Source organism: Haliaeetus leucocephalus, unplaced genomic scaffold (assembly GCF_000737465.1).
Source record: "Haliaeetus leucocephalus isolate CR32 unplaced genomic scaffold, Haliaeetus_leucocephalus-4.0 Scaffold406, whole genome shotgun sequence".
Classification (NCBI taxonomy): Eukaryota; Metazoa; Chordata; class Aves; order Accipitriformes; family Accipitridae; genus Haliaeetus; species Haliaeetus leucocephalus.
The window spans coordinates 215,594-234,419 of record NW_010972842.1 but is presented as its reverse complement, the minus strand read 5'-3'; the positions used below and the strand labels follow the sequence as shown (position 1 = coordinate 234,419).

Below are 18,826 nucleotides of genomic sequence, written 5' to 3'. Positions count from 1 at the left end.
TGGACTTAATTCCAAACACTTAAAAAACCCCTGGCATACTGGAAGCATAAATATTCTATGCGCTCTGTGCCTGTGAATATGGTAGAACCAAGGTTTCAGACTGCAGTAAAGTCTCAAATGCAGTTCCCTCTGACTAATTTGTACACTTTCTTAGAGAAACTCTCTATCATTTAGACCAAAGTGCATGTACTATACCATTTTGAATTGCCATTCAGTAAGCTAAAAAAGCCAGAGGAGTTTTTAAAATATAATGCCAGGTAAGAAAAGCATACAGTTGGCTTTTCATGGCAGAGTAAGTGTTACATACTATTCTTAAGTCATAGACTATTCTGTTACATAAAAAGACATGTAGTGAGGCTTGAATGACATGACAAGGCTTGAATGACAGAAATGTATTCTAAAATTATATCAAAGTACCTAAATTTTATTTTCTCTTGGAATTGAAAATTAAAAAGGATTCCTTTCTTCAGATGTAGAACCAAAACATTACCAAATACAAACTCTTCATCTATTCATTATAATGTGCTGGTTTCCAACACAATTTTATCATCTTTATTGTTTGCTAAGTGTTACAAATACCAGAAATTAAAGCTTACTTTGTGGTGAGAGAAGCTCTTTTCTTACAGTTTGGTTGCAGCATAGCCTTAGATTTTATACCTGCACGAAAGAGAGATTGACTTATTAGTGTGTTATCATATGCGTTGATTTCTTTATTCTAAAAATCTGTGATAAACAGGGAAAACGTGTTCCCATTTACTAGCTAATTATATCAACAGAGTCTGTCAAAGGTCAGAATACATCCCTTGAAACTGTTCAGAGTAGCATTAGGAACTGCTAAAATGGCAAACAGGGCATGAGTTGCCCAAGCTTTTGTGGAAGACAGAATATGAGGTTTCTGTGCGAGGCACTTGAACCACACTTACTGGTTCTCTCAAAGAGAAATCACTTGTCAACAGGAAAACATTTAAGTTTGCTTCATTTAAGTAAAATCAAACAACTTATCCTTACTTGGAATCAGGAACAATGTATGATTCTGATAGTCAGAAACGGAAGGCTACTCTAAATTCACTATTCCATTTTTTACTTATATTCACAGATGTTAACTGGACGCTGAGAACATTCTCGGGTACAAGATACAGTATCAACTATCCCACTTCAGGTTACGTTCATTTGATTTCTTAAATCCTCTTAGCGGGATTAGATAAGTTCAAAATTCAAATACAGAACTAGCAAGTAAAATTAGGACATTAGAGTTGCAGTTCAGAAGAAACAGACTTCTTTCTGAACAAGACCTGAAGAAATGAATACCTCAATTTAACATTACAAAGTACCAGGCATCAAGTACTTCAGTCTTTTCTATATGAGGTAATTGAGGATAGAATCTTACTGTTTCTAAAGTATGTCTGTGTGTAAGCCTCCTTCTGTCTAAATCCCTTCCTAACTCTTCTCTCTGAAGGAATTACCTTCATTTTCTGAAAGCAAAATAAGTAATTTGATTTTGTCCTCTACAAGTTTTCCTGTTTGATATTATATTCAGTTACGGTATTCCTAAGTTTTCCTTCTAGACAGATGTGTACTGTTAGAAGAATGATATGTTGCTTCTGCACATATCCAGATGTTATCCTTGTGCGGTAAACTGCTTGTTAGGTGGCTTAGGATCTTGAGGTGAAAAGACATTTCAAAAGTGTCAGCTACTTTCACATTTGTACACACACATAGACCCAGTCATATAAAGCCTTCTTCATCAAACAGCATACTGAAAATTATGTGGAAACTTCTTGAAAATTTTACAGTATCTGTGACTACACAGAATTTTGTACATTTATTTTTTGCAATTAAAGTGAAAAATCAAACAAAAATCTTCAATTTAAAACCAAAGATCTCTTCCTTCCACTACAGGGCTTCTAGATTATTCTACTCGATTTATCTAATAAGATTGAACAAGGGATGCATGATCTGATTCAGACACTAGAAATTATTGTAGTGAAGCTATAAAGTATGTGTAAAAAAACCAAAACCCAGAGTAAGTATACTGTAAATTAGGTGCAGAACGAAGGAGTACCTATCAAGTAATGAAGCTTTCTGTCAGCTGGTATTGAGAAAGAGAATGATAGAGCATCACTCCATGCAATATGAGGTGGAACCACTGCTCAGTCTTCCACAATCTAGGCCAAAGCCTACCTCATTATTAAACAACAGGAAGGGCATTAGAACAAACAAACAACAAGAAAAAAAATAAAATAGGATACCTCACAGTCACAAAGAAATAATTAAGGGGAAAAAATTAAACAATTTTTTACTGGTAAACATAAACATGAGTGTCATTTAATTGAGAATTTTTAATTAAGGATGTAGAACAAAAGTTAGATTCATAACTATGCAGCTTAAACACCCACACCTTCCTTCAGAACTGAAAATAGAAAGCTTTACCTTCAGTATTTGTCTCCTGCTTATTCCATGACTGGGAGGATAAGTGGCCTGACTTTTTGCGAGGACTTGTGCTCACTTTTCTCCAAGAAGCATTCTCACCTCTTTTCTTACTACAATTTTTGTAGCTTGAAACCATGGATAAAGGAAAATTTCCTCCCTTAAAATCTGCTATATAATTATCTAGCTCTGAAACAAAAGTAGAACAATGTTAAGAAGAATTGACTGTTGCAAACGGTGGTTCTTTGACTACCTTATACAACTACTTAGTTTAGTGACTGTAAATGCTTTTAACCACACACCTCCCATCATAACTACAGTTATGTTTTGTCAAAGTTTTAAAAAAAGGAATCAAACAGTTAAAAGCCCCACTTCGGCAACGTACAACTACTTGCCTTTCAGATTGTTCACTGTTACCTGTTCTGGGTAGAGGACAGCCATGCAAAACAGCTTTATTTAGCAAGATACTGAGAGCAGCTTTAACAACAGCCTGTTGACCTTGGCTAGGATTTTTTTTGGCTATTGCTTGTCCTGGTACAGATGGTCTTTTCACAGAGGCTCTGGAGAGTATTGCCTCTTGAACTCTGGGAGCTATCACAGCATTCCATAACTTGGACATCCACCTGTAGGCACACAAACAATCCCTTAACTTCAGAGACAATTGTCAAACCCCAAGATTTTATACTTTGGGTAACATATCAAATTTTGCATTTTCAGGAAGCACATAAATTTTGGACTTCCTATTGTACCTCATTTCAGAAAGGAACTGATTTTATTTAAGGTAGGGTTTATTTGTTTGTTTTATATTAATTATTTGACCTAAGTTTCTTCAGGTTGCTTTGGCAAACTATTTATCATGTAATGCTTTTCCTGCTTCAGATAAGGACTACAAAACATTCTTTTAGCTTTAAAATAAGGAAGAATGTCCTAGAAAGACGCGTGTTCCTGTATATACAAAAAATGCCTCTTTCACCTTTGCAAGTGCATGGAGAAGTTTCTGTGCTTGCAGGTGTTCATTCATAGCCTATTTGCTGCCAGCGTGGGAAAAAGGAGGTATTCAGTTATGATTGCACCCTTTCCAGTATTCTTCCATTTCCAAGCTTGTCCAGTTTACAAGACCTTCCTTTCTATTCATAGAGCTGCCTTGCTATCACTCCCTTTTTGTTTATTTGCTGTATAGTGAACTGTGTTTCCAGGATGCCATGGATTTTCCAGATTGTCTGGTTTAGAGACTGGGTCTGCTTACAAAAATGTCATTCAAAGGGACATGGTTCTTCTGGGACTTTTGCTTTTCTAAGAGAGAAATACTATACTGTTTTAGCACATAAGTGAAAAATTTGTACTAGGAAATAAATAAATGCTATTTCTTACAGCTTATAGTTCTCAAGGGATAAAGGCTAGGAGTTTCAGGCTTAAGGCTCAGCTTACATCTATAACAGACACTGAGACAATCTTTTTTAGATCAAATCCAACTCTTTTTTTTTTTTTCCTTATACGCTCTTACGGGAGGAAGATGGTAAGATTGAGAGTCAGAGGGTTTATATTAAAGGTCTATAACAAATGATAGGCTATAATGCTGTGTTTCAGCTTTGCAGAAATCCATTCAGAGAAAGTGAAGGCTTAAATGTCTGTTTGACTTAAATGAACCTTTTTGTTGGATACATTGATACACAGAAGCCATCTTATTACCCAAAAGATTATGATGACTTTTTTGGCTTTTTTTTTTTTTTTTTTTTTGGGGGGGGGGGGGGGGGGGGGTTGTTTCTTTGGGTTTTTTTGTTTGTTTTTTAAAGTTCGAATGAATGAATCATTTGACAGATATACTTTTGGTTAGTTATGAAACATAAGATTGAGCTTTTGTGATATATAACCATGCTACAAAGTGCTGGTATAAGCTTGATAGAAGTTACATTACTTAGAAAAATAATTAGTACAGTTGTTAAAATAAGATGTACGACGCATGTTAGAGATGTTCCTCGAATCTTCCTTAGCATAATGTTGTAGATACCATTCCATATAGATAAAGTCTGCTTCTGCTAGCTGAGCTAAGATACCAAAATAAACAGTTGCTTTCATTTTAGCAATAAAGAACTCTATCTCTCCATTTCTGCCTATGTAAGCTTTTGACATTTTTCAATATTGTTAGTAGAAATGGTCAGAAATGAAGGCTGCAAAGATAAAATTAATCTAATCATTCTAATCAAGCAGTTAACAATTGATGGCATGTACAATGCCATCCTCTAAATAAAATTCCAACCTGGTGTTTAAATTCAGTCTTATGTTTGCGCTCATCTTGATCAAGTCCCCAGTTCTTTGATAGAGGTGATACTTAGGAAAGGTATAGCACCCCACTATCCCTGAAAAAGACCTGTAAAGCGAAACTCTTTCCTGTTGGAACATCATCTTTAATTCCCCAGATGAAAACCAAGAGAAAAGGTAGCTAAAATTTTCCTCATCTATTCACTCTAATCTCCAAAACATGTGAAGCTACATGAAACAGCACACAGCAGGAAACAATTTCTTGTCATGCCTTCTCTCTCCCTTCCCAGCTGCCTACTTCTACCACTTGCCTCATGCTAACACCTAGCCCAGAATTAACCCAGTTTGTAGATAGCTGTCTAATGTCTTAATGAATTGAGCTGACTCAGTGAAGATTTAATAAAACCAAAAAGCAGCAGAATAGCACAGTGGAGAGAAGGGGCAAGAGGACGGGAGTGGTTAATTGGATTGAAATAACAGCAACCAGTGAGGTGCTAATTAAAGCTATTACTAGTTATATGACCACACTGTTAGCCATCATCCTGCTAAAACGAACGTGTCCAGTAAGTACTCACTGGAGCTGTGCTTTTTAATTGTTTATTAGTGGACAAAAACTACATTAAAATGAAGAGTCAGATGGCATACTGCTACTATAAAAGACATTTTGGGGTTGTGCTCAAAATAAAGCATTGTGAATCCAGTCAAAGTTTAACTTAGGAGAAATCCAAACTCAGAAATGCATAATTAAGGTATGTAAAGAACAGTTTGTCTGTCCTCTGCTAATGCCATTGCAATAAATGAATGATTAAGACATTTCAGAGGACATGATTCAAGAGGGAGACAGGAGATACAAGGATGGTATACTTTATTCTTTTTTTGTTTCCCAGCACCCATAAAGTTTCAAGTCAATGCTACATCATCCACATTTAGACTTTGATAATTACTCTGGATATTAGATTATCTGTCCTTTTAGAAAAAAAAGGAAAATGAACAAGAAAAATGTATCAAAATCTGCAGACAGAACAAAAGATGAGAAAGCCAGTGCACAGGCTAAGCAAGGACCCTGGAAGAAGGGTCAGCAGAAAATAGTACAAGAGTAAAAAGTCAGAGGCAGAACAGAAGTGGCAATTCAGGAGAATGCTATGAAGCAGGGTAAGAAAAATAATGTTGCATCTCCAGAAACCAACATCATTATTTGAATTCTGAAAAAATCTGAATCTTAATTAGGGGCTCATTACCCTTCTAATATAGCCAAGTAACATCTTCGCATGAATTAAATATATTTTAAAATTCTATAACTATTTCTTTTATCACTTGCTAGCATTTGTAGAGAAGTTGGAATGTGAGCAGATGTTCATGCAATTGCAGGCAAGGAAAGAAAATTTTCATCATTTTTCTTTCATGTTACTGTATATTTAACCATATATATAGCTAAATGCATATATCTGCTTTATTTACTAAGCTAATACATCTGTGAAATTCTATTTATGTTTAAAAGTGATACCAGATATTAAAAAGAGTAAGAAATCATTCTCCAAATTTCCCTCATATTCAACTTCAAAAAGAAACTTTACCAACATTTCAGGCTCAGAATTCTTGAATCTTATTTTGGTCTGTTCACTAATGAACAGCTGTCTTTACAGCGCTGCCTTGAAAAGAAGAACAAAACCTTTAAATGGTTGAGCAGTATTAGCCATTCCAGTACAAGTAATATTTTGTGACCTCTGTGTCTGAAAATAACCGAAAGATCATGACAAGACTGACTTTCAACCAGTGTTAGACACCCAGTTCCCACTTGTGTCCTTCAGAATTGCCCTTCTAGTAATTAAATATCAAACAAAAGTTTAAAACTTTCAATAACTTCTGGTAAAATATTTTCAAGGTTGCTGAGTCAGATGGGGTTTGGGAGAAACAGAATTACTACATTTGTAGTAAGTAGCTGGCACCAAACAGTATCAAAGAGGAAACAGAAATCTTACTTCACTGTTGCTTGGCTATGCCCTGGCACCACAGGACAAGAGAAGAAATGTTTTGGCCCCATAAGTGCTTCAGGCGCTCCTAGACGTGATAAACAGGAGTTCAGCTGGTGCCAAACAGCAAGAATCCAGTCTATGATCTTGCACACAGGATCACACGGAGGAGGTACTTTGCCTCTGAACTGCAGGGAGAAAAGATGTTTGACAGGACATAAGACCTCTGCTGCAAACACTTTCCTTGGAACCCCAAGAAGGCTTGGTTGGTTTTTTTTCTTGGTATATTGCTATTACAAAAATCAGGAACAGTCAAAAACTGGTCAAACCTTTTTATGGGGTATATTGAAGTCTTGTTGTATTAAAACTTATTTCCCCAACTATACTTTAAAAGAGATTTCCTTATCAGTAAATTGACATGTCTCTACTTTCTTGTAGGAAACGAAGACACAAATTTGGCAGCAGTGCTTTTTCTATGGTGTTTAGGATTACAAGAGATCCCTACCATATCCTATGCAATGTATATGATATAAATAAGGCACATAAAAGAACATAAAATCACTGAACAGGAATGTCTGATCCAGGCATGTTCTCAGTGGATTTCCATGTTGATTTTAGATTTCGTAGCAATGAAGGAAAGATGCCTTCATCTAAGAATTACATTTTTTAGTAAAATGTTAAAGGCAAATTATTTGGTGCCAGAAAAATCTTCTATTTCATCTGACTCCGAATTACAGTCTTCATCATCCTAATCCTAGGATTATCCTCTGGAACAGTTTGAATTAAAGGAAGAATTATAAGATGCACTAGGGATAGTATTTGCCAGCACTGAAGCCAGAGCTTCTTGACAGAGTGTACAGGTGAACAATATAAAGTTAATGTAGAAAAACATTTAAACTGTTTCCATATATCCTAATAGTCCAAAATAAGGGGAAAAGAGCTGTTCATCTGAAAACATGAATATTAAGGCACAAACAAAGTATCAGAATACAGAGCAAGGATCTTTGAAATAGTCTATTGTTCAAACAATAAATGTGCTTTTACTTTCCCTTAGTTTTTTATAACAGATTAATCTTTCTTCTGTTTTTAACTTTGGAATCCACTATTTTAATCCCCACACCAACTGGCACTGGAGCTTGCATATGGCACATGTACGTATAAGAAAAAAAACGTACTAGCACACCGGGCATTTTTATTCACTATTTAATTAGGGAAGATACAGGAAGACACATGGCTTTTTTTGTCTAAATAGACACCATCTGCATATATGCTTTAGAGAAAATAAACTTAATGAGATTACTACCCAAATTCTGTTCAACTTCAGTCAGAGGTAGGAACCTATTATATTGTTAAACTCTAACCTATGAGACTAAGGATTGCTTTTAAGCCTAAACAAAATAGCCTGAAAATGACATCTGTTACATGATGTTGCAAGTTCTGGTAGCCAAAGCAGTTTGGCAGAATAAGTTTGATCCAGCGTTTGCCTGTGAAAAAGTCAGAAAACCACTGCTTCAGTGCATTCTGTATTTCTTGGTCTTGTGCTCAACTGAAGACAGTCCTTCTGTTTGATCTTGAATGAGCTACAATCAAAGTGTTTCTGTCCTTTTATAAAGGGGCTTAGATCACTAGATATTCTCCAAGTGTAGGGTTGAGAATACAATCTTTCTTCTCAAGAGGATGGAGGAGAATTCTGCTACATACTTTTATTGCACTGTCCTCTGGCCTGTACTTCATTCCAGCACTATAATGTAGCTGCAAGATACCAGCTTCAACCAACCCACCTGCTCGCCTGCAGACAATTGCTACCCGCCCCCCGCCTCCCCCAGCCTAGCCATCCTTCGCAAGGATTCTGGAAACCATTCATACCCTCAAGCGGACAACCACTCATAATGGTTCCAGCTTGCTTACTACCTCTGTAGGGACTCAAAGCTTTAAAGCACGTGGGGAAAAAAGGAAACATTGTTTCACACAGAAGAGAAGAAAGTACTTAGAAGTAACTATGCTCCTAAAAAAGTAGTCTAAGAAAAGTAATCTATTGTTTCATTGATGGATTTCACATGATTCTTTTTATATTCCTGTTCTTGCTATTAAAGACTACCTAGGAATGTTCCTAAATTTCCTCATTATCATAACTGAAGTCTTCAGTTACCACACATTTCCTCTTTAGGATGTCTTTGAATCAGTAAGCTTTTATAGATGAGAACTGTGGTACAGGAGATGACATCCCCAAGGATAACCAAGATACACACAGCTGAACACTCAGAACCGACAGTAGGTCTGTTGTCCCAGACCGGGGCTCTTTACTACTGACAGTTTTTTTTAATTCCTAGAACAATCTCCCTTTCTAAGCCTGTTCAAAACTCTGCTGCCAAGATTATTTTCCTTTGCAGCTGTTTCGATTAAACTCCCCCTCCCAACGTCTAACACTGCCTGACTGTCTGCAATAGCTGCTATCACACTGGAACTGTTTTCTTCCAAATAACTTTCAAAATTCCACAGTTCTGCTTTTGCCCACATCTTTCTTTTTGATTTCCAATCCTCCATTTATTTATTCATGTTAAAACAGACTTCCCATCTTTATTCTCTTTCTGACTTTTGTTCCAGCTTCAGCAGGCCTATTGGCTCAAAACAACTCCCCTACTGATATTTTAACCCCTCTTTCCTCTTTGATTTGAAAAGCATGAAAACTTTTTGCTGCTTAAAACTTAGACAATACAAGCAGGACATATAATTATCTTATTTTAGATATATAGAATAAATTCCATGAGAAAGGGATTTTTTATGTTTGCTGAACAGATTCTTACTATCATGCTCACTCAGAAGATGAAAAAAATTACTGAAGGATGTTTTCATACAGTGGGTAAGCAAGTATCCACAGTATCATTATTTGCAGCCAGCCTGTGTGTTTGTGCTAATCAGCCATGGCAACACACCTTCCTACATGAGGCCAAGCACACCATTTACAGATACACAGCCTGTATATTCCCAGAAATGAATGCTTTTTTCCTGAAACAACTTAGTTATCTGCTCAGCTTTTGACATTTCCGTCATACATATTTCACAGACCTGGTGATGAACAAAATTGCTAAAGCCAATTCAAGTTCTTACCTTGTTTATAACTTTTCTTCTTAAAAACCTTTGAAGCAAGCCACGCATTGGTTCCCCATCCCACCTAAGTTGAACCCAACGGAAGTGCTGCTGAACCAGCAGGTCAGAGCCATGAAGATGACACTTTGCGATTGTCCCCAGTAAAAAGCAGTTCTCATGAAAGTAAAAGGCACCAGAAACTCCATTTGCTGAAAATAAACCATAAAACACTTTACTGAAATACTCAAAGCTGTGACTTGATTTCATATAAAAGCAAGAAGCTGTGACATAATTAGAAAGAAAAAAATCCCACCATAAATTAGCCTTAAAACATACTATATTTGATTAAGAACAACTGCAATAAAATATAAAAACTGAACAAATTACATTTTTCTCCTCTTCCCTGTTTGTCATGTATTATAATACAACCGTACTGTAGTAAAAACATTTCTGCATCCCAAATTCTTTAAATACCTCTTTGAATAGTGCAAGGATTTTCCGAACTCCGATTCTCAAGAGGTGCCAGAAAATCGCCTAGTAACTCAGATAAAGAAGCTCTCTCCAGATTTTCTAAAATCACAATGGTTGTCTTGCTTACAGGAGGCTCTTTAACTGGGACCAGACAAGCTGAAATATAAAAATCCAACAATGTCTACTTATGAAAATTGTCTTTTATTTATGTATACAGCTTTTACTACTAATAATGCAACAAAGGATTTATTATTATTATTATTGTTAGCATTTTAACTTGTTCACAGAAGCGGACAGACTGTATAATATGTTCAAAACTGGAAGCATAAAATCAAACAATGGAAAGAATATCATAATGTACAGTAATAAAAAAAAATGAAAGCTATTATTAAAATAAATTCCTGAAATGGCTATTATGGGATCTTCATAGATAGGAAGGATTTCAGCACACTGAAAATAAATACAACAGAAAAGATAGCAAGGACCTCTAAAAACATTTCTTCCATTTGCTGTAATACATCTTAAACTTTTAACATGTACTCTTTATACCATGTAGCGATAAAAGGATTCAGAATATTCCATGTTTATAAGAAACTTAATCATTTTATGAGATTGCCTATTTGTTTGCTACTATCCTCTCTTCAAAACTTCCTCCAATATCTTTAAAAATCACCCAAATAACCAGAGCTAGTTTGAGGCACAAACAGTAGCACCTGAACCTTTTTTCACATTTCACATTTCAGATATTTTCCTTTATTTTTCCTGATTTTATTTACTGCCTAAAAAAGATACAGCTTTTGCAAGCGTTCCTGTAACACTAAATCCCAGGGGAATGCTTCTGTAATACAAATATTAAGCAAAACACTTGTCTTGAGTATATTGTGCCTTGCATTGTTTCAAAACTTCTCAAGGTGGTACTAAAGATGGTCATTAAGGAAAATGATGAGTAATAGGGCAAAACTTACAGCAACTGACTAGCTGATGCTATTTATTTGCAGTTTCCTGAATATTACTGCCCTGTTTTACTAAGAGGATATAGCTGGATAGCAGGGAGGACAGGTACCTCCTCTGTGTCTGATGGAACCATTTAGAGAGAAGAGGAGAGTGCTCCCCTTGGAGAGGAGATGTGGCAGAACAATGGGGCAAGGAGCAGGCAGAAAAATGAGAGGCTCGACCAGCAGCACGATGCTGAAATGCAAACACAGACTATGAAGAAGAGTGTGTGGCTGACACCGAGTAAAGTATCCAAAAGAAGAAGCTTTCCTACGAGACAGTGGCTAATAAACAAACCAGACTATGAATGATTTTCTCGCCTGCAGGCCAAACACCAAAGCCTAGCTAACTTCTGCCTAAATGGTCTCTTCTCTCCCTGGAATGTGATAGCACACACATGAAAATGACATGTGGGAATAATAACTATCCTCCAAACTGTGACCAGGATTTCCTGGAAGAAAAAATGGCATAGACTGAAGTTACACCAGGAAGTACGCTAACAAACAGAATGGAGCACTGCACACCATTGTACAAACCCATGATATGGCTCTGCTTTTGTTTGTGAGCACAGATGTTGTCAGAGGGGATGGCGCAGAGTTTGTTGCAACCAAGAAAGCCAATGAAAGCTACAGGATGAAAGCATACTTGAAGAATAGGCCCCACACCGCACACACACAGCAGGTAGAAGACAGCATTCAGTCTCACTCACTAAATTGTAGTTTTTCTGATTAAAGAGTTAGTAATTCTAGTTTGTTTGAATAAAACATTTGCTTGTGAGATTCAGATTCCTCTTGGTGTTTCTGATCTGCCCATGCTGAGAAGGAAAAATGTAGTGGCTGATCCTCCTCTCAAATCTCTGGCTGTCTCAAAGTTTCATCATGGTAGCACATGAGAATGCATCCAGAGGCACTGCATTGGCACAATTGAAATTGTTAAAACTTCAAATGCCAGAAGCCCAGCCTCTTTCCATACAGAAAGTGAAATGTCAAAATCACAGCTCCTGAAAAACAAGGTTATTCCAAGCAGTAATGACATTTACGACATTTATTTTTAATGTGAATGACCATATTGAGTGAGAGGTAAAGTAAGATCCTAAAGCTGTAGAAGGGACCATAATAATAAAAGAGAAAAGCCCAACATTTTTGGATGAAAAGGAGGTCTTGCCACCTAGGTTAGATTCAAAATACATTGCTAGTTTTTGTCAATGAAAAAACCAAAACCTAAACACTCATAAAACAAAAATGAAAAAAAAAAATAGAAAAAAGCTGCAAAGAGGTGAAAGCAACTACGTATCTGAGAACTGCTTGCAAACAGTAAAACTGTATTTAAGTCAAAATTTATTTGAACAGTAGTAAAGAAAAGGAAGCACCATATCACCCTTCAGGCCATGTATGGTTAATACTATGGTGAAATAAAAGAAATCAGAGTTTGAATGCATGAGTATGGGCAAAACGCAGCACAACCTGCCCTTGAAAAAGCCTTCCACAGAAAACACTGCTTTTTCCTTCACTTTTAGCACCATTCTATTTCTTTTTTTTTACATTCTCTGTCCCATGTGCCCCCATTCTTCTGCTTCCATACTTAATTTGCACTGCTATTCATCTTTGGCTACTTTGTCCTTTTTTTCACTCTTACCGATTATTCATTGTGAATTTACACAGGTACAGCCTACTGACCACTCCAAGAATACTTCATTACGGAGCACCCAAGTAACAGGACTTTAATCTACACCTAGCTATTCACATCCATTAAGAGAAAACTGTTCATTTTAACAGAAATTCAACTTTGTCCTGTAGTAATGGGTCAGAATACACACACACGCACACACACACACACACACTAACATTTGCCTGCCCGGGTGACAAAATTTGGCTCAGAGCCACACATAAGTATCTAGTAAACAGGAATATATCAAAAGCAAGTGGTCTGACTTTTTAAGAATTCTTTCACTGCTCCTTTTATTCCCAGAAAGTTAATAATTATTAGAACAACTACAATAAGGCAACAATAGAACTCCTGATTCAGTAGATCTGTACCACAGCAATCAACTTTTAAAGGCCCACAAACAAAGGGAAAAAGGAATGAAAGAGAAAAAAAGTATTAAGGACTGTTAATTATACTTAAATGGCACAAACTTTTGACTCAACATTATTCCACAAGCACCTGGAAAACTATGGGTGCTGTTAAAACACGCCAACCACTATGCAAAATGTTTTAATGTATTTCTTTGCTTTGTACCATTAAAAATTTTCCTACAAATTACCAAAATTAGTTCCGCTCAAATAACCTTACCGCTACTGATGAACAGTTCTGCAAGCTGCTCCTTGGAGAAACCAGCATCCACTTCAACTTTAACGATTTCACATGTGGATCCTGCAGCCACTTGCTTTTGCTGTGTTGAAAATTTATAGATTTGGTGAAATAGTGAAAACTCTAAACTATGAACTAATTTACTTTATATGTTTGCGTTAATACCTTCATGCAGGCTGCTATCTGATATGCTATATAGTCTTGCAAACTTCCTTCTGGACCATGGAAGATGACATTACGGTATTGTTCAACCTACAGATAGACAATAAATTATTCTTGAAAGTTCAGACTTGGATTTTTTTTGTCACCTAGATGACACAATCGGCATCAAACAGACAAAATTCTTTGTTTTGCACTACTGGAGTTGATAATCCTTACTATATTAGTTTCAAAATAGGCAATATTTGCATACAATATCTTGGAAGTGTATTGATAAATTTATATCTTAATTTGTAAAACTACATGAAAAGGTATTTTGTCATTATAGTAATCATTAAAACTTGAAAAATTCACATAGGAAGTAGATGAATTTAGGAGTCACAAATATTTTCTTGATTTTGAATTAAAATAGATAAACGAGAATGATGTTCAATCAGATCATCAAAGAGTAGTTTAAGTCACTGCTAACTTAAGGACTTAGACTAAGGACTTTATTTCCAGTTGAAATGGGATCATGTTATCAATACAATAGAATAAAAATTGTTTCATCTATCTTAACTGTAAAACTACTTTATCTCTAAAAAGTCGGTAAGGGCATACACTCATATCATTGTGCAATATTGTTGAACACAGCAGAAACCTATGGCATGTAACTGTTCTTCTAACAACATAAAATACTATCCAAGGACACAGCAGAAATTGTGCAGATTTTAAACTAATTCTGATTTGATTAGCAATGTTAAAACAAATGATCTATGAAAGTTAACTCATATTATCTTTACATTTTGAGGTATTAAATAAATTGTGTTACAGGAGATATGCTAATAATAAAATTCAAGCCTGAAATAATTGCTTACAAGAATGTTATTCTAATTTACTTTCCCCTCAAAAAGTGGAATAAAATAACTTTGGAAAGAAATAAGATATCACAGAGCTTTTAATATATTTTCTTAAGCCATTCAGTTAATCAGGTTGCAGCTGTTTAAAGAAGACAATTAATGCCCTCACATGACTAAAGTTATTGGGGTAAGATTTAGGGGGAACTTTATTTTAAAATAACAGCTTTCATCCCATTTCGTTTTTTAGAAGTCTTGACATTCTTTCACAGAGTAGAAGATCAATTTTTCTTAGTAAACACTATTACAGAAGTATTTCCATGTATAAATAGCATGCAGAGAGAAGCTAGCTTAGTACTTACCAGGCGGAGGTAATTCTGAAGTGTCTGAAGATGGATCATAGATGCATAAGTCACACTATTTAGGCAGCCTTCTTGAGGTCCTTTAGGAAGAGATACACAAGTAACTTTTCTAAATCTCTCATATTTACAAGCATGTATGATGGATACATATGCTTTTCATGCAGTATTCTACAGTGATCTCCTAAAATTATAGGCTATGCAAATTAAAATGGTGAAGAAATGAAAGGCATTTATCTAGCAACATACATTCATGGGTATCCATGACATCAGTAAAACTGACACTATTAAATAACTGAAAAAAGTAGCAGGGCTTTTATGTGCCAGCATATTTTCTAAATGTTCTAGACCCTTTCAAATCTAGTTAAACAATTAATTGGATATGATATTTCTGAGGATCAAACAACACTGAAGAACAAAACCAGTAGCAAATAATTCTCAAATTATGTATTTCATATGGAATGTCTTAACATTCAAACCTGAAAATTATTAATTGAAAATTACCAAACAAAAACACTGTGATATGCTCAGCTCTGTTGTTCTTCAAAAAGTCCCATGGTGGCTGGGAAAAAATCTGACCTGTTGACCATGAAATGTTTCCTGTTAAAAAGAAAAAATAAAAGAGATATATTCCCTGTATCTATATAAAGCGTCCTATTCTCAAGCATATTCACTTGCTTACAAAGATTGTGTGCACACACTGACAAATTTGACAAACAAACCAGTCCCATGTACCAAATCATACTATTATTTGATACACCACTGAGGATACTAATGTTTTCTGCCAATTGAGACACAAGTTTAATAGCTAGCCTGTCATCTTTACATGTAAAATAAAGTAAAATAAGATGATTTTCCCAGTCTAATGTGAAAAGGTTTTTTGGGGGGTGGTGGGCAGTTGGTGGGGAGAAAGGCATCTAAGATGAAGGACACGAATTTTCAGAATCCTGTGCAACTGTTACTACTACCACCACATTTTGGCCAATTTCTCATCATTTTAAAGATTTTTCTGATTTACCTTGGTAACTGAAGTTACATAAAGCAGGAGTAGTTCTGTTCTACCTATGCTGATGATTTACAGTCTGGATTTACTGTACATTCTGGATGTACTGTCAAGACATATTGTGGGCTTTGCTTTGAATTGTTTTGTTTCACCTGTAATACAGATGTTTCCTCTGAAATACTAAATTGAGTAAAGGACTAATTAACATAGGGCCTCATGGTCCCCGAGATGATACTAAAGTGCTTAATGAATTGTACCATACACATAGCTAAAAGTAAAGAATGCTTTCATGCCAGCACTGTTCAAGTTCCATAGCTAGATTGGGCTTTCTTAGTTTAAGTTTTAAAAGATCCAGAAATCTAGATATTTTTATCTTACCTACAAGATTTCACAAATTCAAGAAAACCCCCAATTTTTGCTTTTCTTATTACACCAATATTGATACCTAGTTTGACAGATAATATACTGCTTGCGCTGAGGCCAATGTTGGATTCTGCAGCACTATTAAACGACAGGTCTTCTAGGCTCCTCCATCCATCAGAAGCAATTGCTTGGAAATGGTTTGTCACTGCTTGACTCACTGCTTTTGAAAAATCATCCCATGATGTTTGTTTGCGGATATTTAAAGCACATATTGTGTTTTCTGTATCAAATTCCTCTGTACCACAATGAGCTGGTTCAATGCCACTGACTGAAATCCTTACAGGTACATTAAGAGCATCTGTTGAAAAACAGAAAACCAAGAATGAGAAAAACTGTAAAACTCAATTAAAAAAAAATTATTATTTAACGTCCAATAACATTTAATATTGCAAAGAAAAGCTACAAATAACTCCTGCTACAGAAAAGCAAATATTAAAGAGCAGCACAGATCACCACCACAAAATCAGAGCAGTGATGAAAAACAATTATCAAGGTATCATATTTTTTTTTACATTATAAATTATGCTTAAATAACAGGAAGCAGGACAAAACTTACTTAATCATTTATTTCCTCTTTACAGATTAATTTCTTATAAATTAAGACAGATGGTAGGTAGTGTCTTAACATTTCAGTTTATTGTGGTTGTGCACATTTTTATTATCAATGCAGAAAGGAATTTTCTGGCACTAGTGTACAAGTGGAAAACACAGCTGAGCCAAATGTCTTTAAATAAAAGACTAAGAGCTAAGACAGAAAATTCACTTGGAAGTGTATATTTGATTTGCTACGGGATAAAATGACAAAATATTTAAAAAAGAAAGTAGGAAATTTACATGCACATTCTAGAAACAAAATTAATTGAATGAAGTTATTTTAAATCTTGCTCTTTGAAAAATGGAATACAACTCAACAGAACAGCAGTCTGTATGGATCATTTAGATGACTAAAAGTGAAAATAAAACTATATTCTAACTTAAATGCCAACACAGTACCTTTCAGAAATTATCCTTGAAATTAAAAATAAGTGCACCACAAAAAAAGATATCAGCTTATTATGAAATCTGGCAACATGATCTTAGTTTTGCTCTTGAGTTCAGGAGCCAAATCTTCAGCTGATACAAACCAATGAAGCTTTTCTGATGTCAGAAAAGCTCTGATTTAAACCCACTAGCCTACCATAGGGAAAGATTACTTACAGGCATCCTTCAGATGTGGGATTGTGAGAAATGTATCAAAGGCTTGCCCTTCTGATGGCTGGACCTCAGGGAAATGAGCAATGACTATAAGAAATACAGAGGGTTCTCTACATGGAAACAGGCCCCTAGGACAGAGGTACAGTGTATGCCTAAATTTCAGTGCATGTGACCTCTATGGCATAGCTGTCAATCCTGGCCCCCAGCCTTTCAGATCTGTTGGAGCACATCCTCCTGTCTTACATGCATGTAATTCCTTACAGAGGAAACCTTACTGGAATGTGAGGAAGGCAGAGGATGATACATACACAGCTTACCCAAAATGCAGTCTCGGCTTGTTGAAGCGGATACCCAGATGAGAATGGTGTTTCCAAGCTTCCACGGATCAGAAATCACAGGGGCAAAAAAGCTAATTATGATTGCACTGATGTTAACAACAGGCTTAACAAATGAAAGAGAAGAGAAATGGAGTTTGGACTCCATCAGGTTCTGACCTGATAAAAGCAGTTGGATTCATGATAAGCCCGTCCAGAGAAATGGGGTACTAGGACTGATGAAAATACAAGCATCAGTTTAACAGGCTACAGATTCAGCCATCAGAAATTGGCTTCGGTCTCATAAAGAAGTAGACCACAGAGGAGTTTCTAATAGAAAGTGAGCCATGTTCCCCTCTGCACCTACAGTAAAATGGTAAGAACCTAGATATTATAATAGCTGAAGAGGAAAATCAGAAGCAACACATAGAAAGCTTCCCCAATTTGTTGATAATCAGTGAACTCCACTACCCACAGCCCTACATCCCACAACACAAAAAAAAAAAGTGAATAAATACAAAGCATACAAATCTACAATGACAGTACTTCTGACTATACAGAGAAATAGAAAACACAGAACTTGTGAGTGGATGGACTAAGTTCTAACTCAAGAAATACACAGGTTGGCCTGCTCTACTGAATTTTGATACAACTTACAGAGGAGGAAGAAGACAGGTTCCAACAGAAGAATAATCTTCTGCTGACAGAAGTTATCGATGTTGGAAAAAAGAAGCTGTTTGATGTTGTCTCTAAGACTCATTTTGAAGAATAAAACGAACAATCCCCTCAACAATAAACAAATGATAAATAAAACTATGCTCTAAAAAGAGATTCAGATATGACTAGATGATTGTCTTAGCCTGAGAAAATACAAAAGCTGTCCACCACTAAGTGATTTTTCTGCAAGAATTTGAAGAAAATATAAGATGAGGATAATAGCTTTGAAAAAAGCAATTACTAATATTAAAATCAGAAATTTTAAGAGACTATGGATGTTTGCACATGTACAATATATACCATC

At 35.7% G+C, this 18,826-nt stretch overlaps 1 protein-coding gene across 1 annotated transcript in view; it reads right to left on the bottom strand.

Annotated features, from left to right (window-relative positions):
• CTTNBP2 (cortactin binding protein 2) overlaps window positions 1-18,826 on the bottom strand; it is an 86,869-nt gene that overhangs the window by 6,893 nt on the left and 61,150 nt on the right. The window contains exons 10-20 of the mRNA XM_010573987.1: window positions 16,320-16,595; window positions 15,376-15,471; window positions 14,875-14,954; window positions 13,683-13,769; window positions 13,500-13,599; window positions 10,218-10,370; window positions 9,765-9,952; window positions 6,666-6,844; window positions 2,845-3,050; window positions 2,431-2,616; window positions 597-657 (exon numbers count right to left, since the gene is read on the bottom strand). Coding sequence (XP_010572289.1) covers window positions 597-657; window positions 2,431-2,616; window positions 2,845-3,050; window positions 6,666-6,844; window positions 9,765-9,952; window positions 10,218-10,370; window positions 13,500-13,599; window positions 13,683-13,769; window positions 14,875-14,954; window positions 15,376-15,471; window positions 16,320-16,595 — 1,612 coding nt within the window. The remainder of the gene's footprint in view (window positions 1-596; window positions 658-2,430; window positions 2,617-2,844; window positions 3,051-6,665; window positions 6,845-9,764; window positions 9,953-10,217; window positions 10,371-13,499; window positions 13,600-13,682; window positions 13,770-14,874; window positions 14,955-15,375; window positions 15,472-16,319; window positions 16,596-18,826) is intronic.